Source organism: Saccopteryx bilineata, chromosome 3 (genome assembly GCF_036850765.1).
Source record: "Saccopteryx bilineata isolate mSacBil1 chromosome 3, mSacBil1_pri_phased_curated, whole genome shotgun sequence".
In the NCBI taxonomy this organism is placed as follows: domain Eukaryota; kingdom Metazoa; phylum Chordata; class Mammalia; order Chiroptera; family Emballonuridae; genus Saccopteryx; species Saccopteryx bilineata.
In genome coordinates, this window is record NC_089492.1 from 294205633 (window position 1) to 294228606 (window position 22974).

The 22974-nt window shown below is 47.2% G+C and overlaps 1 protein-coding gene and 1 long non-coding RNA gene across 7 annotated transcripts in view; one reads left to right on the plus strand and one right to left on the minus strand.

Moving 5' to 3' along the window:
- The window catches only part of LOC136331817 (uncharacterized), a 141586-nt gene that overhangs the window by 81826 nt on the left and 36786 nt on the right, over positions 1-22974 (plus strand). The gene's annotated exons all lie outside the window — the stretch shown is intronic.
- LOC136331793 (zinc finger protein 211-like) lies at positions 5826-22214 on the minus strand. 6 transcript variants are annotated; one of them, XM_066270824.1, is made up of 7 exons: positions 21760-21988; positions 19992-20065; positions 16074-16193; positions 15443-15536; positions 14053-14283; positions 12004-12130; positions 5828-9745 (listed from the first exon to the last, which is right to left on the minus strand). In XM_066270824.1, exons 5-7 carry the CDS (start codon positions 14083-14085, stop codon positions 8445-8447), a joined length of 1461 nt encoding a protein of 486 aa, XP_066126921.1. In that variant the 5' UTR covers positions 14086-14283; positions 15443-15536; positions 16074-16193; positions 19992-20065; positions 21760-21988; the 3' UTR covers positions 5828-8444. The 6 variants fall into 6 exon arrangements, with proteins under 6 accessions (XP_066126918.1, XP_066126921.1, XP_066126922.1 ...); XM_066270825.1 differs by lacking the exon at positions 19992-20065; XM_066270823.1 differs by lacking the exon at positions 16074-16193.

Below are 22974 nucleotides of genomic sequence, written 5' to 3' on the forward strand. Positions count from 1 at the left end.
CCGGAAGTCCTGCCCCAATGGGATTCTCCCTCTCGGAAACGCCCCTTTCTGGACTCTCATTGGATTGTCGCTTCGCCGCTCAATGCATGGTTTTCTGGGTAATGTAGTTCCCACGGCTGCGCAGCAATGGATGCCACAAGCCAGACTCTCCCTAAAAAAAGGTTAAGGAAAGCCTGGAGCTGGAACTCTGAGATCGCCGGTTCGGAACCCTGGGCTTGCCTGGTCAAGGCACATATGGGAGTTGATGTTTTCTGCTCCTCTAGCCCTTCTCTCTCCTGGTCTCTTCTCTCTAAAATGAATTTTTAAAAATCTAAAAATAAGTAAAAATAAAAAAATTTAAAAAGAAAGAAAAGGTAGCCTGACCAGGTGGTGGCGCAGTGGATAGAGCGTCGGACTGGGATGCGGAAGGACCCAGGTTCGAGACCCCGAGGTGGCCAGCTTGAGCGCGGGCTCATATGGCTTGAGCAAAGAGCTCACCAGCTTGGACCCAAGGTCGCTGGCTCCAGCAGGGGGTTACTCGGTCTGCTGAAGGCCCACGGTCAAGGCACATGTGAGAAAGCAATCAATGAACAACTAAGAAGTCGCAACGCGCAACAAGAAACTGATGATTGATGCTTCTCATCTCTCTCCGTTCCTGTCTGTCTGTCCCTGTCTATCTCTGCCTCTGTAAAAATAAAAAAAAAAACAAAATAATAATAATAATAAAAATAAAAAAAAAAAGAAAGAAAAGGTTAAGGAGTGTGGTAAAGCCGCTAGGGAAGGGAGCTCACTATACTTGTTGGGTGGGAGAGCGGGGTTCGTTCCTTCTCTCAAAAGGGCAGAAGGGCGATTTCTGGGTTGCTTTTTTTGGGGGGTGGGACTACCCATTGCTCAAACCAGCCACGCTGGTCTTCAAGCCAGCCACTATGCAATCACATCCATGATCCTGCACTCAAGTGGATGAGCTCCCGCTCAAGCTGGCGAACCTCCGGGTTTCCAACCTCGGATAGGTCCCGGGTTCCAAGCGTTAAGGTAATTTTTGCGAGCCTCAGTAGGTTTCTGTGTAACATAAAAGAAGACATCATTCGGGCCAAGATAGAAAAGATAGAGGAGAGGTAATGGGCAGCCCTAAAGCAGAGGAACAAGGGGGGATCTAGACCTCTGGTTCCCACAGAAAACACTTTTCCTTACTCTCTCCAATCTCAGTGATTGTGCCCAACATGATGAGAAACTTTTATTCATAAAACACAAAATTGTTTTATCTACAAAACTTTTATATATGCAGTTTTTCCTAATATACACAACTTTTTTTTGTGTGTGTGACAGAGACAGAGAGAGGGACAGACAGACAGGAAGGGAGATGAGAAGCATCAATTCTTCCTTGTGTAGCAGGAATCAAGGAGGATAAAGACACCCAGGCAACCTGACAAAGAAAGTAGGATTTTTTTATTTTTATTTTTTGTATTTTTCTGAAGCTGGAAACAGGGAGGCAGACTCCCGCATGCACCCGACCGGGATCCACCCGGCACGCCCACCAGGGGGCGTCGCTCTGTCGCGACCAGAGCCACTCTACCGCCTGGGGCAGAGGCCAAGAAGCCATCCCCAGCGCCCGGGCCATCTCTTTGCTCCAATGGAGCCTTGGCTGCGGGAGGGGAAGAGAGAGACAGAGAGGAAGGAGAGGGGGAGGGGTGGAGAAGCAGATGGGCACCTCTCCTGTGTGCCCTGGCCGGGAATCGAACCCGGGACTTCCGCACGCCAGGCCGACGCTCTACCACTGAGCCAACTGGCCAGGGCCGAAAGTAGGATTTTAATAGCTGGTGGAGCTGCCTAACCCCAAAAGTGGCAACAAAACATGAGCTCCCCAAAGTTAGATTTCTTACATCTTAAGTACCTTTATACCTCTAACTTTCACGTGACAAATGCCTGATTTCTATAACTTCTTCATTTGCAGGCCTACGTAACTTCTGTCTCAGGGAGGAGAGGGGGAGAGGAGGCCAGAGGGTCTCTCCTTGACTATCAATCACACTATTCTTCTCTCTGGAGCTGCAAGTTCATTTCAAGGAACTGATAATAAGCAAAGACCACAGCTGTGGTTTGTTATTTTTCACTTTTCTGTCTGGTCTTGTTCCTTCAGTTCTAAACACTGAGGCCACAGGCTGAAGCAAAAGATTCCAGACATTGCAGACCCCCCTCTTCTGCATTCTTCTGGTTTTTCGTCCCTCATTTGCAGCACCTTACTTGTTCATTGATTGCTTTCTGATTTGTGCCTTGACAGAGGTGGGGGGTGCGGCTACAGCAGAGTGAGTGACCCCTTGCTCAAGCCAGAGACCTTTGGGCTCAAGTCAGCGAACGTGGGGTCAAGTCTATGATCCCGCGTTCAAGCCAGCAACGCTGTGTTCAAGCTGGATGGGCCCATGCTCAAGCCAGCAACCTTGAGATTTCAAACCTGGGTCCTTCGTGTCCTTCTATCCACTGCGCCACTGCCTGGTCAGGCTACATTGAAAGTTTTTAAGGTGTAAAATATAAAATTAGCTGTTGTTTATGAAGGAGCATTACTTTATGGACATTTATAAAATACAAAGTGGAAAGTCTGAAAATTATTTTAATTTTTATTTATTATTATTATTATTATTAGAGAGGGGAGAGAGAAAGGAGGGGGAGCAGGAAGCATCAACTCCCATAGGTGCCTTGACCAGGCAAGCCCAGGGTTTTGAACCAGCAACCTCAGCATATCAGGTTGATGCTTTATCCACTGCACCACCACAGGTCAGGCCAAAAGTTTGACAAATCTGCTAGAGAAAAACAATGTTGGCAGCCTGGTATCCTTTTAGAATTCTCTCTGCACAAGGAGTGACCACTCTGTGTCTGTGCATTCCTGTATATTCCTATACAAGTTTTTTTTTTTGTTTAGTACATCAGAAGTTATATAAATGTCTAGTCTAGTACAACTGAAACTATATAATACTGTATGTTAACTGCAGTTGAAAAAAATTTTTTTTAATTTTCAAGTCATAATTTGTATACAGACAGATGTGTAGCTTGCTTTGCTAACTTAAGAATATATTTTGTGGCCTGAACCATGGTGGCACAGTGGATAAAGCATCAACCTGGAACACTGAGGTCACTGGTTCGAAACCCTGGGCTTACCCGGTCAAGGCACATATGGGAGTTGATGCTTCCTGCTCCTCCCTCCTCCTCTCTCTCTCTCCCTCTTTCCCTTTCTCTCTCTCTCTCTCTCCTCTCTGAAAATTGAATAAAATCTTAAAAAAAAAAAAGAGAAGAATATATTTTGTGCCTAGCCGGGCAGTGGCGCAGTGGATAGAACGTTGGACTGAGATGTGGAAGACCCAGGTTCGAGACCCCATCGCCAGGTTAAGTACAGGCTCATCTGGTTTGAGCAAAGCTCACCAGCTTGAACTCAAGGTCGCTGGCTCGAGCAAGGGGTCACCCGCTCTGCTGTAGCCCCCCAGTCAAGGCACATATGAGAAATCAATCAACTAACAACTAAGATGCCAACAACTAAGATGCCGCAACGAAGAATTGATGCTTCTTATCTCTCTCTCTCTCTCCTGTTTGTCCCTCTCTCTGTCTCTGTCACAAAATAAATTAAAATGCTTTAAAAAATTAAAAATATTTAAATATATATATATTTTGCATAACTTGAATCTGCTTGTTCCTGACAGTTCCTTATTTTGACCAGTTGTACACTTAAAGCTGCTGCCTTTTTTTTTTAGGGGCTACAATGTGTCAATGTAAGAAAAGTCCAAAATTGTAGAGAATTTTTTTAAAATTTATATGTAGGAATTTAATCCACTTTGAGTTCATTTTTCTTTTTTTTTATTCTTCTTTCTTTCTTTTACAGAGACAGAGAGAGAGTCAGAGAGATGGACAGACAGGCAGGAACAAAGAGAGATGAGAAGCATCAATCATTAGTTTTTCGTTGCGACACCTTAGTTGTTCATTGATTGCTTTCTCATATGTGCCTTGACCGTGGGGCTACCGTAGACCGAGTAACCCCTTGCTCAGCCAGCAACCTTGGATCCAAGCTGGTGAGCTTTGCTCAAACCAGATGAGCCCGCGCTCAAGCTGGCGACCTTGGGGTCTCGAACCTGGGTCCTCTGCATCCCAGTTTGATGCTCTATCCACTGCACCACCGCCCAGTCAGGCCAAAATTGTAGAGAATTTTGATGAGTTTATTTGAACCAAGCTGACAATTGCCTGGGAAAAAAATCTCATGGGATTGAGAAAATGCTCCAGAAAATGCCTCCTTTGGTAGCTTATTTTATACACTAGAATCAAAGGAGGAGATGTAGGGGATTATAGGAGATTAATTGGTGGTAGACTGGGGAGGCAGTATAAATAAGTAAAGCAGGGAAATCTCTGAATTGGATAAAAATTAAAATAAACATACACTTCTTTTTACATTGGTGGTTACAGAATAGTTAACATTTACGGCACACAGAGATGGTATGCAGGGAACAGCATACCAATGAGGGTTAAAGTGGTTTTGTGCTCTAGTACTGTCAGTTGTGCCCTGAGGGATCATGAAAAGGTTACTGACATTTCAGACAATAGACAGATTCACTTAAGGCAAAGATAAACCTTTATCAAGGAAGCTACAGACCTAGGGTGTGACTACCTGCCAAGATCCACTTTTAGTTAGATTCTTATCTTCAGACCATCTTGCGTGGTCCCCCCACTGCGGACTTCGGAGACTGCTGGAGAATCTGACCACAGCCCTTCCTGGTGGCAACCCACTGCAATGTCTGCTGTCTCAACTTTCACTGGTCATCATGGAGAAAACCATGGTAACCACAGGTTGACCTGGAACGCAACTTAGTCTGGATCAGAGGATGAAAATACTACAAAACTTCTGTGGCCATCACTGGAATGAGCCCACATCTAAGTCCCTGAAGGACTAGATTCTAAGTCTAGTTGCCACCAAATGCAGAAATTCCAGTTCCATGTCATCTGCTTGGGGGGGGGAGAAGTGAATTTTAAATTTTTGTGAACAATGTGTGATCTCTGGTCAGTTATCCTACACTCTTTGGAAATGCTGTATTTGTCATCTATAAAACGAGTCACTATTGGAAAGTATTCATTTTTATTATTTTATTTTTTTACAGAGGCAGAGATAGACAGGGACAGACAGACAGGAACGGAGAGAGATGAGAAGCATCAATCATTAGTTTTTCATTGCGCGTTGCGACTTCTTAGTTGTTCATGGATTGCTTTCTCATATGTGCCTTGACCGCGGGCCTTCAGCAGACCGAGTAACCCCTTGCTGGAGCCAGCAACCTTGGGTCCAAGCTGGTGAGCTTTTCGCTCAAGCCAGATGAGCCCGCGCTCAAGCTGGCGACCTCGGGGTCTCGAACCTGGGTCCTTCCGCATCCCAGTCCGATGCTCTATCCACTGCGCCACCACCTGGTCAGGCACTATTGGAAAGTATTAACTGGGCCACATTACAATTCCAATACTCCCTCTGGTCTAACAGGCCTCCGTTGTCTGAGTATGTAGTATGTAATATGTAATGCTGACATTAAAAGTCAGCTCTGGGCTTGACCAGGCGGTGGTACAGTGGATAGAGCATCGGACTGGGATGCAGAGGACCCAGGTTCGAGACTCCAAGGTTGCCAGCTTGAGCGCAGGCTCATCTGGTTTGAGCAAAAGCCCACCAGCTTGAACCCAAGGTCGCTGGCTCCAGCAAGGGGTTACTTGGTCTGCTGAAGGCCTGCAGTCAAGGCACATGAGAAAGCAATCAATGAACAACTAAGGTGTTGCAACGCGCAATAAAAAAACTAATGATTGATGCTTCTCATCTCTCTCCGTTCCTGTCTGTCTGTCCCTGTCCATCCCCTTCTCTCTCTCTCTGTAAAAAAAAAAAAAAAGTCAGCCCTGGCAGGACCTGTGGTGGCACAGCAGACAGTCAATCTGGAACTCTGCGGTTGCTGTTTCGAAACTCTGGTCTTGCCTGGCCAAGGCACAGATGGGAGTTGATGCTTCCTGCTCTTTCCCTCTTTCTCTCACCTCTAAAATGAATAAATAAAATCTTTAAAAAAAAAAGTCAGCCCTGACCGGGTAGCTAACTGAACTGGTTGAAGTAGCCTATTGATATTCCAAGATTGCGGGTTCTACTGCTGGTCGGAGCACATACGATAAAGCATCAGCCTGGTGTATGGACCAGGATTGATTCCCAGTCAAGGCACACAAGAGAAGTGGCCATCTGCTTCTCTCTCCTTCCCTCTCCCGCAGCCAGTGGGGCTTGATTGGTTCAACTGTCAGCTTCAGGTGCTGAATATAGGTCAGGTTGATGCCAGCATCAGCCCCAGATGGGACTGTTGGGTGGACCCTGGTTGAGGCGCATGTGGAGTCTCACTATCTCCCCTCTTTTCACTTAAAAAACAAACAAAACCCAGAATCAGCCAGTGAATGCATAAATGGAAGAACAAATTGAGCTTTCTCTCTCCCCCCTTCCTCCCTAAAAATCAATTTTTTTAAAAAAGGCATTTTTATCACAAAGTGTATTTATTCAGGAACAGCAAAGAGCTGTAATTTGGGAAGGAGAGGAATGTTACGGGGGGTTGTGGGTTGTTGGGAGGGGTTGTTTTGAAGAGAGAATTCAGGGTGACAACTGGTGAGTGGCTGGAATAGTTGATTTCTTGGAGGAGACACATTTACAATAGCCAAAAAGTTGGAAACAAGTCAAATGTCTTCCACTGAGAGATTTAAATGTAAACAAACTGTGTACATTCATAGAGCAGAACTGTATTCAATAAAGTATGTCACATAAGTGTGATATGCATGAACCTCAAAAATAATTATGAACATGAATGAAATTTTTAAACCTTTGAGGACACTTCATGACTCGAATCATATAAAATTCTATAATACAAAATCTGTGAAAGAAACACCAGCCCCTAGCTGCTGTGAGGGAGAGGGGGAATTTTAAAAAGGGCACAAGGTGAGAATAAGAGTTCGTAGTTTTCCATTACAATTTTTGATCATTCCATGGGCACATGCCAAAACTAAACAATTCAAATAGGTGCAGTTCCACAGCACGTCGATATAAAAATCATTCAGATGGAAGTCTGGACCCCTTCAATTTTTTTTCATAATCAGAAATTTAGAAATGTCGACTTTTGCTTTGGGAGGCACAGCCCTGCCACATCCCTGGTCTCATTCCTTTTTTTCTTCCCGCTTTGACATATGTTCAGTGAAACAGTGCATACACTAACATAATAACCAAAGCTGTATTTGCTGACAATGGCCTTAACTATATAGAACACTCATCCCCACACCCTTTAGTCACTTGAACAATATGCGCGGAGGACATAGGTTTCAGCCCAACCCCTGCAATATTAAAACATGGACACCAGAGAACCTAACTCAAGACAGGAAAGGCACGATTCCTTTGTATACCTGGGAAACAGCTTCCCAGTAGCACCGGGCATCTGATGTGACATCGCTGGAATAAGGGAACCAATTTATACTCTCAGAAGCACTGCAAGGTTTTCATGACAAGTCTTTTTTTTTGTATTTTTCTGAAGTGAGAAGCAGGGAGGCAGAGACAGACTCCCGCATGCGCCTGATCGGGATCCACTGGGCATGCCCACCAGGGGGTGATGCTCTGCCCATCTGGGGCATTGTTCTGCTTCAATCGGAGCCAATCAAGCACCTGAGGCAGAGGCCATGGAGCCATCCTCAGTGCCCAGGCCAACTTTGCTCTAATGGAGCCTTGGCTGCGGGAGGGGAAGAGAGAGACAGAGAGGAAGGAGAGGGGGAAGGGTGCAGAAGCAGATGGGCGCTTCTGTGTGCCCTGTCCGGGAATTGAACCTGGGACTGCCACATGCCAGGCTGATGCTCTACCAATAAGCTAGCTGGCCAGGGCCTTCATGACAAGTCTTACCCTTCTACTCCTCCTCTGGGCTGAACACCCAGAGTAAAAATGAGGACTACAAAGTGCTGGAAGTCTCTCTTTGGCAGCCTTTTGCAGCAATGCAGATTAGACCAGAACTGGAAGGTACGCTTTTTCGAGCTACCGTTACCTAGCCTGATTTTGGCCAACAGAACTGGGTCCAGATTGTGTCCTAACGAGTTCCCCCCACAATGGTTGGTAGAGTTAAGAGGGCTTGTGGCAGGGGCACGAATTCAGGGAAGGGAACCAAACCAGCAGGGCAGGATATGCAACAGGACTGCTAAAAGCTTCCAATGTAACCAGAATTCCCAAGAAGGAACTGCCCCACTGGAGACATTGAGATGTATAAAAGTTCAAGCAGAGGGCTGCCTAACAAAAAAGCAGCATGTATCCTGAGGTTGGTCTCCAGCTTCTTTCCTGTGGTGGACTTTCTGGGGCCAGTTGATGTGAATACCTTCAGATCCAGTCTCTCTGGGTTAAGCTGTCACAGTAAATTGAGAGCAGAGCAGGGACTGAAAAGTTTGCCCAGAGCCATTGCACGTTCGTGAGGTTATCTGGTATGAAGTTTTCTGTGTTGAATGATGTGAGAGCTCTGGCTAAAGGATTTCCCACATTCCCCACACTCATAAGGCCTTTCTCCTGTGTGAACTCTCTGGTGCTGAATGAGGTTGGACTTTTGACTGAAGGATTTTTCACACTCATCGCACTTGTAAGGCCGGGCTCCAGTGTGGATCCTCCGGTGCTGATTGAGAGTGGAGCTGTGGCTGAAAGATCTTCCACAGTCCCCACACTCGTACGGCCTTTCACCAGTGTGGATCCGCAGATGCTGCACGAGTTTGCACTTGTAACTGAAAGATTTCCCACACTCACTGCATTTGTACGGCCTTGCCCCATTGTGAATTTTCTGATGCTGGACAAGGTTGGAGCTCTGGCTGAAGGAGTTCCCACACTCACTGCACTTATAAGGCCTAACTCCTGTGTGCACTCTCTGATGTTTAATGAGCGTGGAGCTGTAGCTGAAGGATTTCCTGCACTCCCCACACTCATATGGTTTCACTCTATTGTGAATCTGCAGGTGCTGAACAAGTCTCAGTTTGTACGTGAAGGCTTTTCCACACTCATTGCATTTGTAAGGCCGGGCTCCAGTGTGACTTCTGTGGTGCTGAATGAGGTGGTAACTTTGGCTGAAGGATCTTCCGCATTCGTTGCACTGATAAGGCTTCGCTCCGCTGTCAGGTCTCTGGCAAGTACTAATGGAGGAGCTTTGGTTCAAGGGTTTCTCACAATCATCACAGTCGTAGTGACTTGGAGAATGGAGCTGCTGAAGCTGAAAAAGTCTGTCTTCATCGCTGAGCGGTTTCAGGTAGTCACTGCATGGGTCACAACTCCTCCCACTGTGAAAGGTCTCCCCATTCCCACACATGAAATTGCTGGGTGACTTGGCCCCTCTGAGAGTGGCCTGATGCTGGAGAAGACTCAACATGGCCAGGAAGTCTTTCCTGACTGCCTCACAAGTGAAGGTAAAGGGCTTCCCTGACGTATAGAATTTGCAGCTTGTCCCAAACAAGGCTGTGTCCATGTCCCTCTGGAGGGGCTTCTCTTCGTTGTGTGGGTTTGGAATGAACCAAGTTTGTTTTCCACAGGCCTCACAGGTGTGTGATTCCTGGCCAGGATGTAATCCTGGGTCCTCTGACAGGTACAAGGCTTCTCTCCCGGCCAGTTCACACTTCCCACAGGGGTGAGTCTCCCGAATGGCTGGATCTGCATCTGGGGTCTGGTCCAGTGCCATTGGTGCTACAGGAACAGTGTGTACGGAAAGGGCTGCTTCCTCCTCCATTCCATACCAGCAACCTGAAAGCACAAAGGCAGGTGAGTGCTTGCTGACCTTGGGGGGAGGGAGCAGTCCCATCACATATGTGTGTGAGGGACACCAAATAATCGAATTCAGTATGTTGCTAAAAAGGGCTGCTTTGTACTAAGTATGGGGACTCTAAAAGGCCCAAGAATTAGGGAGCTTCCAAAGGAGTCCTCTAACTGTGGCCTTCCATAAGGTGTTGGCTGTGTGGAAGTTGACATTCATGCAAGGAAAACCAGGTGTGAGCTGGCTAGGTTAAACTCAGTATTCAGAAATTGTTTTAAAGATGCAGGCAATCCTGGCCCTGCCTGGGGAGCTCAGTTGGTTAAAGCGTCATCCCCACACACCAAGGTTATGGATTTGATACCTGGCCAGGGAACATACAAGAATCAATCAATGAGCCTGACCAGGCAGAGGTGTGGTGGATAGAATGTCGGCTTGGGATGCAGAGGACCCAGGTTTGGAACCCCAAGGTCACTGGCTCGCCTAGAGACCACAAGTCAAGGCACATATGAAAAAGCAATCAATGAATAACTAAGATGCTACAACAAATAATTGATGCTTCTCATCTTTTTTCCTTCCTGTCTGTCCCTCCCTCTCTCTCATTAAAAAAAAATAAATAAATTCAACCATAAATGCATAAACAAGTAAAACAACAAATTGATGTGTGTCTCTCTCTTTAAAATGAATTTTTAAAAACTTTTTTTTTCCCCCCCTGAAGTTGGAAACGGGGAGGCAGTCAGACAGACTGCGCCCAACCAGGATCCACCTGGCATGCCCACCAGGGAGCAACTTTCCACCCATCTTGGGGCATCGCTCTGCCGCAATCAGAGCCATTCTAGCGCCTGAGGCAGAGGCCACAGAGCCATCCTCAGCGCCCAGGCAAACTCTGCTCCAATGGAGCCTTGGCTGCGGGAAAGGAAGAGAGAGACAGAGAGGAAGGAGAGAGGGAGGGGCGGAGAAGCAGATGGGCACTTCTCCTGTGTGCCCTGGCCGGGAATCAAACCCAAGACTCCCGCACGCCAGGCCTACGCTCTACCACTGAGCCAACTGGCTAGGGCCTAAAAATGTTTTTAAAGATACATGCAACCCTTGCAACATTATATGTGATGGACGCAACAATGGGGCAACCATGGACCATAACCAGGGTAGAAATGAGAACTGGGGAAACGCTGGCAGTCGTAAGGTGGGTCAGACATTGGTGGGCCCAGGATAGGTTCCTGGTGTGATCTGAGCACACCCTCCTGCTAGGCCCTGCCTCAGCTGCCATTCACCCTCACGTCCATCCTGTGAGGCACCCAGAACTCTTCTTATTTAACCCCAGGTGAACACTATGGGACCTGGGTAACAGAAGCCCTAAGGTCACAGGGGAAGAAAGACCATTGGCCCAGAGCAATTCTGCACATGACAAAATGAAACTGAATGATACAAAGAACTTCAGAAGGATCTTTTTTTTTTTTTTTTTTTTTAATTTTTCTGAAGTGAGAAGCAGGGAGGCAGAGACAGACTCCTGCATGAACCTAACCAGGATCCACCCGACATGCCCACCAGGGGGTGATGCTCTGCCCATCTGGGGCATTGCTCCATGGCAACTAGAGCTGTCCTCGGTGCCCAGGCCAACTTTGCTCCAATGGAGCCTTGGCTGCGGGAGGGGAAGAGAGAAATAGAAAGAAAGGAGAGGGGAAGGGTGGAGAAGCAGATGGGCGTTTCTCCTCTGTGCCCCGACTGGGAATTGAACCTGGGACTTCCACACGCCAGGCCGACGCTCTACTGGGCTGATGCTCTACCACTAAGTCCACCGGCCAGGGCCAGAGGAATCTTGTGAGAACAGCCCTTGGGACAGACCAATGACAGCACATACTGGCCATAGATGGGGAGAAATGCCAGATAAAAGGTAGGTAAAATAACCTGGGTGGAGGTGTCAGGCCTACAAACAGTTACCCAGCGAGGGGAGGGATAAGCAAGGTAAACCCAGGCAGCACATTTTGGGCTCTAGGCTCGCCATCGGTCTACCTGGGCCAGGACCTAAGAGGTAAGGTCCAAATGTGAGAACAGTGCAGCTCTGGGAGGAGAGCAAAGACAGAGCCTCTATCTTTGGCATCTGGTTGGCATTTAGTTGGGTACTGAGAATAGCAGGGGTAACATTTTGTGAAGTATATGATTCTCTGAAACTAAGACAGTAATATGGAATGTTAACCGTAATTTAAAGCCATGGAGTGCAGCCTGAGCACTAGTACAGGTGTGAGGGGCTTACCCAGTGAGGTCACAAGGGCAAAGTTCTCCAGCATCACGTCATGGTAGAGGCATCGCTGGGCCTCATCCAGGAGTCCCCACTCCTCCCAGGAGAAGTACATGACCACATCCTCGAAAGTCACATGGCCCTGGCATGAGGGGGAGAGATGAAACTATAAACAACTCTGTTAAGGCCCTAGAGTCAAGCTCCCCAACTCAGAGAGAAGATATCAGGCCTTCCTTGTTCTGAGATATTGGAGATGAAATACTTTAACCTCTAAAGTTTAGGGGGACACAACTCAGCCCCTAAACTTATAGAAAAGCTCATCTAATAGCTTTACTTAAATACCTCAGGCTCCATAAAAAAATCCCCCTAAATTTCTGATGAGTCAAGAATGGTGACTAAGCAACAGGCCCAGGCTTTAGGTTGGCCATCTTGCCTCTACTACTCCTAGGCTTCTACACCCATCTCCTGTTCGCTCTTCCCTTGGGAGCCTTGGCCATCGGCCGTTCCCTCCAACTAGGTGCCCAAAACGAGAGCAAGACTTAGCACTAACCCTCTTCTTCCCAGCCTGTTAGTAACATACCACCTGAATTCACCATCTGGTCTACAAACTAACCACTACCTCTTAGGTGTCTAACGTGAAGCTCACCTCAAATTTGTCAACTTTTACGTCCTGCTGCCTCCATTTAGTGTTCCTGGAACTGTGTCATACTCCTGACTGAAATGACTCTCCGGGACCAACAGCTTGCTGCATCCCAGCTAAGGGAGCCGTTCAGACAAGAACTGTAGGGAGGTCATCCATGACACTTTCCTATATCTGTTCTTCACTAGCCACAGCTGACATTTGTCTCAGCTGGACTCTGTAGTAGCTCTCTTCCCAACCATCCCAGATCTGCATTCTGCAACTAGATGGAACACGCTGACATAGGTAAGACCATCGCCATGTTACTCCTGCCTCTGTTCCCAGAGTTTTGCACATTCTGGTACCTGTGCCCGTTAACAGCCTCATATTGACTACAAGGACTGCAAATGTCTCCACGTATTCAGTCTGGGTTGGCTGCCTCTCCAAGGTTTCAGACACAAGGGCTAAGAAAACAGCAGATGAGGAGGACCAGGAAACTTACTCCTCTAACTTGTGTTAACAGTTATAGTCTACGGCCATACCACCCTGATTGCACCCGATCTCATCTGATCTCGGAAGCTAAGCAGGGTCGGGCCTGGTTAGTACTTGGATGGGAGAGAAACAAGTGGGCAGAGGGGAGGACACAAGAGGTCATCATAGTGGAGCTCAGCCAGGAGGCTGGTTTCTTTACTCTGGGATTCAATCCTGTGTGCTTTTTTCTTTTTCTTTTGTATTATTCTAAAGTGAGAAGAGGAGAGGCAGAGAGACAGACTCCCGCATGTACCCGACCGGGATCCACCCGGCATGCCCACCAGGAGGCGATACTCTGCCCAACTGGGGCATTGCTCTGCTGAAACTGGAGCCATTCTAGCGCCTGAGGTGGAGGCCATGGAGCCATCCTCAGCGCCCGGCCAACTTTGCTGCAATGGAGCCTTGGCTATGGGAGGGGAAGAGAGAGATAGAGAAGAAAGAGAGAGGTAAGGGTGGAGAAGCAGATGGGTGCTTCTCCTGTGTCCTGACCGGGAATCAAACCCAAGACTTCTAAACCTTAGTGCTCTTAAACAATCTCCTCGTGCCATCACACTGCCATCAACCTTCTCTCTAATCTGTTCTTCCTGTAAATGGTCTCTTGGCAAGCGTTTATATCCCCAACTCAGACTGTGTTTCTCCTTCAGTGAAACTTCCCCTGGCTCCCATGGCCCTCGGCCCAGTATTTCCAGGTGTCACTCCACCTCACATCATCGGTTCCCTGCAGGCAGAAGGCCAGCCCCAGGTTCTCAAATCCTCCTGGCTCCGTTGCACCCCCACGTCTTTGCGTGGTCGGCCCTTGTGGGGTATCACCCACGCGCACCTCGCTGACCTGGAAGCTGGGGTCTGGGCAGCAGGTCCTGACAGGTGCAATGTACCAAGGGTCTTCAGGATTTGGTGAGGGGACGTGCACTCACCTCAGCCAAGCCCTTCAGAGCGGCCACTGCCATTGTGTTCTGTGCAGCAAAGACAATGGCCCCGACTTTGCCTTCTCTGTCTGGTTTTCACATTCAGATTCTCTGAATGAGGAACAGCCACAAGGAGGGTGCTGGCAGTCCTGGACCTTCATTGGCTCCACACAGAGTTCTCTGGGCAATGTTCTTAGAGCTCTAGAGGCCAACAAGTTGGACAGCGCATGGTGGAATCTCCTGGAACAGAGAGAAAGCATCACTGACAGAGATGCCCTGGCTGCAGAGTGGGGGATTCCATCTTCTTAAAATGGGCGAACTCAGTTTTCTGGGGAATTGCCTGCAACTGATAACTTCAGTGTTTAGAGACATTTCAGACTCAATTAAGTAGACAGAAGGTACTAGTATTATTTTAGATTCCCCCCAACTTTTTTTTTTTATTAAGTGAGAGCAGGGGAGGCAGGAAAACAGACTCCTGCATGCACCCCAACTGGGATCCACCCCGAAAGCTCCCTATAGAGTAATGCTTTGCCCATCTGGGGCACTGCTTATCTATTTGGCAAACAAGGTGTTTTTTTGTGTTTATTTTTTAACAGAGAGTCAGAGGGAGGGATAGACAGACAGGAATGGAGAGATGAGAAGCATCAATCATTAGTTTTTCGTTGCACTTTGTGACACCTTATTTGTTTATTGCTTGCTTTCTCATATGTGCCTTGACCGCGGGCCTTCAGCAGACCGAGTAACCCCTTGCTTGAGCCAGCGATCTTGGGTCCAAGCTTGTGAGCTTTGCTCAAACCAGATGAGCTCACGCTCAAGCTGGCAACCTCAGGATCTCGAACCTGGGTCTTCTGCATCCCAGTCCAATGCTCTATCCACTGCGCCATTGCCTGGTCAGGCCAAACAAGGTGTTTTTAGTGCCTCAGACAGGGGCCATGGAGCCATCCTCAGTCCCGGGAAACAACTTGCTCGAATCAATCGAGCCAGGGCTGTGGGAAAAGGGAGAGGGAGACAGGGAGAGAAAGGGAGAGAAGGAGGGAGAGAGGGAAGAAAGGAGAGAGAGGATGGAAGGGGTAGAGAAGCAGATGGGTGCTGTTCCTGTATGCCTTGACCAGGAATTGAACCCAGGACTTCCACATGCTAGGCTGCCACTCTACCACTGAGTCAACCGGCCAGGGCCAGGTTCCGCCAACTTTGACATCAGCTCATTTTAGTCATGTCAATGACACCAACTGTGTTCATTAGCTTCTATGGCTTCTGCAGCTGAGTTTTGGTCTATTTATGTATTATTTCTATTAGGTTATTAGATCAGCCAAAAGAACCTGGATGGTAAGGCCGAGTTTCTTCCTCCCCCACAGCGACGTAATGAAAATGAATGAACAGAGGAGCCAAATGTGCTCACCTGGATCAAGATGGTGCCTGTGGCTCTGGTTTCATAGGAAGGTCCGGAATACCATAGTGTAGGGCCAAGAGTGTACAGCACTCATTGCTTGTATCTGTAGAACACAAAGACAGTAGAGCCATGAACACAGACCATGAGGCAGACTCACATTACATGAAAACCACAGATTCATACAATAATTCCTAAACCTCTCAATTCTATCTAAATACACCAAGAGTTTCAGGATCCAATGAGGAAACAGCAGGAGCTGAGGTACTAGGACCAAGCCTCACAACCCGGCACCTACACAGGAGGTAAGTCATGCTAGGGGGCAGTCCCAGGCTTGTTCTGCATCAAACGTGAAGACCGGTAACTTCTAGCAAACCTACCAGTGCTAGATGACCTGTTTAGAAAAATAACTAATTTGTTAAGCAAGTTGTTACCAAGGGCCCGATGTCTTGAGTTTCAAGGCATGCCTCCTTTTGTTAACTTTAAAAAAAACAAAGTGAGGAATTTCCAAGGGTCCCAACCCCAACCTGAGTAAGATAATGTCCAAATGTAAGTGTGTTTAAATTTTTTCCATTGATTTGAGAGAAGAAAGGAGGTGGGGAAAGGCGTATCAACTCATTGATACACTTAGTTGTGCACTCACCGGTCGCTTCTTGTATGTGCCCTGATCAGGGATCAAAACCGTGACTTCGGCATGCCGGGCTGACCCTCTATCCACTGGGCAACCAGCCATGTCCCAAATTTAAACATGTGTAGAGGCTGACTGCATTTGAATCAGAGGAACGGAGTGACAAAGAAAGAACAGAAAATCCCTATCATCACACCGGGAAATGTCTCAACCCAGATGACAAATTCTTTCATAATTACAAAGCTGTTTTCTGCAGATTAGAATAAATATATATAAATAAAAAATACTTTCCTTTCCAGTAACATAAAGACTTTATCTGTGGAGAATGGTTGGAGTGAAAGCAATTAGGGAGAAATTGCAGCTACTGGTATAGAATCCTGAAGAAAAGGAGAAACTGGGTTGGGTTTTTTTTTCTTCTCCTACTTTGCCCAGTGGTGTCAGTGTGCAGTTTAGGATAAAGTAAAAGCCACCCAAAAAGAAGATGGAGTTGCCGGTGTCTCTGCCATACTGCCAAGCCCAGGGAAGGGTCCAGTGTGAAATACTCCTCAAACTAAATAATCCAAAATGAATTGGTTCCCTAGTTAAGAGGGTGGTCTGCAGGGAAACATTTGGGGGTGGGAAGATTCATTGTAGATTATTGGAGTTCTAGTAGCTTCTAAGCCAATATGGTAGGCAGAATACCACTGCACTTAAAAAAAAAAGTCCCTACGCCTGACCAGGCGGTTGCGCAGTGGGTAGAGCATCAGACTGGGATGTGGAGGACCTAGGTTTGAAACCCTGAGGTTGCTGGCTTGAGTGCGGGCTCATCCGGCTTGAGTGCAGGCTTACCAGCTTGAGCACGGGATCATCGACATGATCCCAAGGTTGCTGGCTTGAGCAAGGGGTCACTTGCTCTGCTGGAGCCCCCCGGTCAAGGCACATACGAGAAAGCAATCAATGAACAACTAAGGTGCTGCAAAGAAGAATTGATGCTTCTCATTTCTCTTCCTTCTGGTCTGTCTGTCCCTATCTGTCTCTGTCACACAAGAAAACCTTCATGAGCGTGTTCACCGCTACAGTGCTGAAGTATAAGGTCTACCAGAAAGTTCTGTCTGTTTTTGGAATAAAACAAAATATATAATAATATCTGAACATATTTATTTTAAAGCATATAATGTGATGAATTTTAGCAGGTCCCTGTAAAACGATCACCAGTCAAGAGGGTGACTGTACTCATTATCACCCAAAGTTTTCCTTTCCTTTTTTTTTTTTTTTAAGATTTTATTTATTCATTATAGAGAGGGGAGAGAGAGAGAGAGAGAGAAGGGGGGAGGAGCAGAAAGCATCAACTCCCATATGTGCCTTGACCAGACAAGCCCAGGGTTTTGAACCGGCAACTTCAGCGTTTCCAAGTTGACACTTTACGCCACCACAGGTCAGACTATCACCCAAAGTTTTCTCATAACCCTTCCCTCTACTTCTCTCCTCATCCAAATCACCATTCTCAAGAAACCACTGATCTGCTTGTTATGACAGATTAAGATGTATCTCCTAAAATCTTACATAAATAAAATCATGCTGTGTTCTCTTTGTCTGAATGCTTCCACTCAGCATAATTATTTAGCCATTCATATATGCTTCTGCAGATATCCGTATTTAATTTGTTAAAAATTGATGTGTAAGGAAAAAAAATTCTGATGTGTGCCCCCCCACAATGTAATGGTATTAAGAGGTGCAGTTTAGAGAGGTAATTAGATTAGATGAGGTCATCAGAAGGGGACCTTCATGATAACATTAGTGCCCCCATATGATATACCAAACAACTTGCCCTTCCTGTCTTTCCACCACATGAAGACACAAACAGGCCATTTGTAAGCCCAGAAAAAAGTCTTCATCAAGAACCAAACCAGCCTGACCTGCAGTGGCGCAGCGGATAAAGTGTCGACCTGGAATGCTGAGGTCGCTGGTTCGAAACCCTGGGCTTGCCTGGTCAAGGCACGTATAGGAGTTGCTGCTTCCTGCTCCTCCCCCTTCTCTCTCTCTCTCTCTCTCTCTCCCTCTCCCTCTCTCTCCCCTCTAAAATGAATAAATAAATTTAAAAAAAAAATTCTTTTTTTTTTTTTTTTTCCTGAAGCTGGAAACAGGGAGAGACAGTCAGACAGACTCCCGCATGCGCCCGACCGGGATCCACCCGGCACGCCCACCAGGGGCAACGCTCTGCCCACCAGGGGGCGATGCTCTGCCCATCCTGGGCGTCGCCATGTTGCGACCAGAGCCACTCTCGCGCCTGAGGCTGAGGCCACAGAGCCATCCCCAGCGCCCGGGCCATCTTTGCTCCAATGGAGCCTTGGCTGCGGAAGGGGAAGAGAGAGACAGAGAGGAAAGCGCGGCGAAGGGGTGGAGAAGCAAATGGGCGCTTCTCCTGTGTGCCCTGGCCGGGAATCGAACCCGGGTCCTCCGCACGCTAGGCCGACGCTCTACCGCTGAGCCAACCGACCAAGGCCAAAAAAAGAATTCTTTAAAGAACCAAACCAACCTGACCAGGTTGGTGGCACAGTGGATAGGGCATCGAACTAGGATGCTAAGGACCCAGGTTCGAAACCCTGAGGTCACCAGCTTGAGTGCAGGCTCATCTGGTCTGAGTGCAAAGTCGCTGACTTGAGCAAGGGGTCACTTGACTGGAGCCCATCAAGGCATGTATGAGAAAGCAATCAATGAACTAAGGTGCCACAACTATGAGTTGATGCTTCTCATCTCTCTCCCCTCCTGTCTGTCTGTCTCACTATAAAAAACAAAACAAAGTTGGCTCTGGGCACTAAGGATGGCTCCATGGCCTCGGCCTCAGGTGCTAAAATAGCTCAGGTGCAAACAATGGAAAAGGAGCAGCTGCCCAGACGGGCAGAGCATTGCCCGGTACTGCCTTGCCTAGTAGATCCCACTAGGGGCACATGAGGGAGTTTGTCTCTGTCTCTGCCTCCCCCTCTCTCACTTAATAATAATTAAAATAAACAAACAAACAAACAAAAACACTTGCCAGATTGCTTTTCAAAATGTTTACACCTTTTCCATTCCTACCATCAGTGAGTAAGAGCTCCAGTTGCTCCACATGCTTAACAACACTTGGCATGGTCAGAATTTTTCATTTTAATGACTCCAATAAGTACATAGTGATAAGTCACTATGGGTTTTCATTTTCAGTTGTAAATATTTATATACAAGGTGGGGCAAAAGTCGGCTTACAGTTGTATGTGAAATACAAGTTTACTTTTATTAACTGTTGCATTATTTCCCATATGAACTATATACCTACTTTTGCCTCATCCTGTATATTTGATACTTGTTCTTTGTTGGATGTATCTTGCAAATATGTTCTGCTAGTCTCTGCCTTGACTTTTCATTTTTCTGTCATTAGAAAAACAAAGTTTCTAATTTCAAAAGTCCCTCCCTTCTTTTAGCACCCAGAACTGTGAGACATTCCTGTTTATATAAGTTACCTAGTTTATGGTATTTTGTTATAGCAACACAAGGAGATCAGAGCACTTTCCTTGCTCAGGAAATCTCGTGTTCTTAATAAAAACACATCCAGAATCTAGCCATTTCTCCTAATATTCCTGGAACTCTGGTTCCACGAACCCGCAACTGAATTACTGCAGTTGTCTCAACTTTGGTTTTCCCTCCTCTTCCCTCAACCACATAGTAGTTTTTATTTAACAATTTTTAAAATTTATTGATTGATCTTAGAGAGAAAGGGAGAAAGAGAGACAAAAACATCAATCTGTGTCTGTATGTGCCCTGACCAGGGATCGAACAGGCAACCCCTACTATCCAGAGGATGTTCTAACACCAACCAAGTTATCTGGCCAGGGCTCACAATAGATTCTTTACTGTGCACCGATGGAGTCTAAGCCCTGGGGGTAAGGTCATCTGCCTCCTCTGATCCAAACGTCCCATTACCTCCAGAATAGATACCCAACTTCTCCAACGGCCATTCCAGTCCTGAATCCTGTCCTCCTGCTCTTGATTCCCATCTGGAAATAAGGAGACCTATGGTTTCCAGAATGCTCTTAGCTCAGTTTTACCTCCAAGCAATTTTACGTCCCCATACTAAGATAATCTTGCGACACTTCTTTCCAGTAAGATGCCACAAAAAACAAACAAACAAAAAACAAACATGTCAGGTCTCAATGGTTTCATGCCTGGCCCTTGAGCCAGGTTCACTAAACTAGGGCTGGATGTCTAATCTCTGTGCCTCAGTGTTTCATCAGACTAGCTCTTTGCTGTTAAAAAAAAAAGATTCAGCCTGACCTGGCAGTGGCGCAGTAGATAGAACGTCGGACCCAGGTTCGAGACCCCGAGGTCGCCAGCTTGAGCGCAGGCTCATCTGGTTTAAGCAAAGCTCACCAGCTTGGAACCAAGGTTCCCGGCTTGAGCAAGGGGTTCCTCAGTCTGCTGCAGCCCCACGGTCAAGGCACATATGAGAAAGCAATCAATGAACAACTAAGGTGTCACAACGAAAAATAGAGATTGATGTTTCTCATCTCTCTCCGTTCCAGGAGTTGATACTTCCTGCTTCTCAGCCCTTTCTTTCCCTCTCTCCCCTCTAAAATGAATAAAAAATTTAAGAAAGCTTCAAACACCTAGTGCTTCAATGTCTTCCCCTCCTTCAATCTGTTCTAGCATTGCACAACCTTTGGGAAACTTGTAAAACTGTAATATAATTCATGTCCCTCCTTTGTTTAAAATCCCCTATGGCTCCTACAGTACTGAGAACGGAAAATACACAGCCTGTTATTACAGGCGTGGTTCCGCCTCAAACACTGTTCTCCTCCTCCTGTAACCCACCCCCACACCTAATTACACCCCAATCGTACAAGTAAACTGTTGTAGTAATATAGTGTTATAGTAATTAAATACATAGAAATATAGAAAAATATGGACAATACATAGAAATAATTAGGATATAATATCAAAAGCAACTAAGGAAATTAAAGTTATCCCGTCTGGATAGGAATTAATCTAGTGTGTACAGACCGGATAAACAGAAGACTCTACTTTCGTGCAGGGCTCAGTTAGCGTGTGTGTGTGAAGTTATCTCTAGATAAGTGGCTTGATGTCATAACTCTGTGGATTAGCGTAAACAGGAGGCTTCCCTAGGAACATCTTAAAAGTGGCTTGATGTAACATTTCAGTAGATTAACATAAAAACGGCTCCACCACCTCCCAAGAAAGTGGTTTGAGGTGATAACCCTGTACATTGACACTTGTTAGAAGGCGTTGGCCAGAAAAGGTACTAAAGGTAAGGGGACCCCTGCTGAGGTAGTCAGTCACCCAGACTCCAACGTGAACGTGGACCTGTCTCCACGCCGCTCTGACCAAAGACAGCCGAGAGGAGTACGTCCACGGGCCGTTAAGCTGTACCCAGGCACGCCACAAGGATTTGTGAGTAATAAACTGCCTGTGTGATTCTCACAACTAACTTGTGTGTCCGTCTTGTGTCTTTCTACCGGTGGCGATTGGTCTCAGTACCAATAAATAGCGTCCTCATAGCCTCCTCAAAAGGAAGTTTCAAAGGGGCTGCCAGCCCTGCTGATTGATAAGCAGGAATGTCCCACTGCACGGGGAAGTCTAATTGGGGACGCCTAACAGACGCAAAGCTCGGGCTCTAATAGGACATCAAGCATGCACAACCAAGACCAGAAACAGGACGCGCGCATTCACTCACCTCTGCCCGGCGCCTCAGCGGTCCGCCGCCATTGGATTCTGAGAGCGGAGCGGGCCGGCGGTTCGCATCCCGGTCCCGACCATCTTGGGCGGGACCACAGCCAAGACTACGATGACGCGCCTTTCTGAGGTGGGGACTACCACGCTGACTTGTTGGTCACCGTCCCCAGGCCACGATCCCGCGCCGGGAACCACGGCCCAGAAGAACACACCCCAGCAGCCAAAATGACCGCCGGGAGGAGGATACAGGAAGTCCCTCCCGACGCCGGAAGTCCCTCCCCGGAGCCCCACTCGGTGCCACGCACGGTAACACCTCCCTCCTGAGCCTTCATTGGCCCACCCAGACTGCCGCTCTGCGCAGAACATACCGGGTAATGTAGTTCCCACCAACTGGCGCTGGCGTTCTGGCTCTGACCTCCTGCAGAAAATTTTAGATTCTGAATGCGTCTGGAAGATGCAGTTTCTGGATCTAAAGTCTTAGCACCGTCTTGGTCACTGTATGAAGCGGCAGAAACTCCAGTTCTGGCGAGAGCGGTGCGTTGCCTGCACTTGTTCACTCTAGTGTTTGGAGAAACCTCAAACTCTGTGAAGTTCAGCTGGGTCCCAGGGGCTCAACATTATTTCAGACGTTCCCCGAGAGACTATAGATCCAAATGCGCACATCCATAAATAAGTTATTATTATTTAAGAGAGGGAGGGAGATAAACAGGAAGGGAGAGAGATGCTATGCATCAACTTATAGTTGCCTCACTTTAGTTGTTCATTGATTGCTTCTCATACGTGCCTTGACGGGGGTGGGGGTGCTCAAGCAGAGCCAGCGCCCTCTTACTCAAGTCAGCAACCTTTGGGCTCAAGCCAGAGAACGGTGCGGTCATTTCCATGTTCCCACTCTCAAGATAGCAACAACTTTCAGGTTTTGAACCTGAGACCTTAGGGTCAAGGCTATCCCCTGTGCCACCACCGGTAAGGCCTGCAGCCGACCAGGACCAGGGCGGCTAGTAATTGTTCAGGTCCTGAATGAGAACGGTGGGGGATGAAGAAATAAACTCAAGAGAAAAAGGATGGGATCAGGAGGTCTCTTTGCACAGCCCATGGCTCGCAAGAGCAAAGCAAAACCCCTGGGGTCTGCTTTATTATATATATTGTAGAGCCCTAGGCCATAAAGGAAGTCTCTGAAATCTCATACAAAGTCACATATTTGAGGCATAAACAGGAA

Coding starts and splice junctions, on each gene's coding strand:
- LOC136331793 (XM_066270821.1), bottom strand. CDS start 13,505: ATGGCTCCATGGCCTCCACCTCAGGCGCTAGAATGGCTCCAGTTTCAG. Junction 12,131..13,391: donor GCCGGGTGGATCCCGGTCGG/GTACATGCGGGA, acceptor CCCTCATGCCAG/GGCCATGTGACTTTCGAGGA. Junction 9,746..12,003: donor TGCCCTTGTGACCTCACTGG/GTAAGCCCCTCA, acceptor TTGTGCTTTCAG/GTTGCTGGTATGGAATGGAG.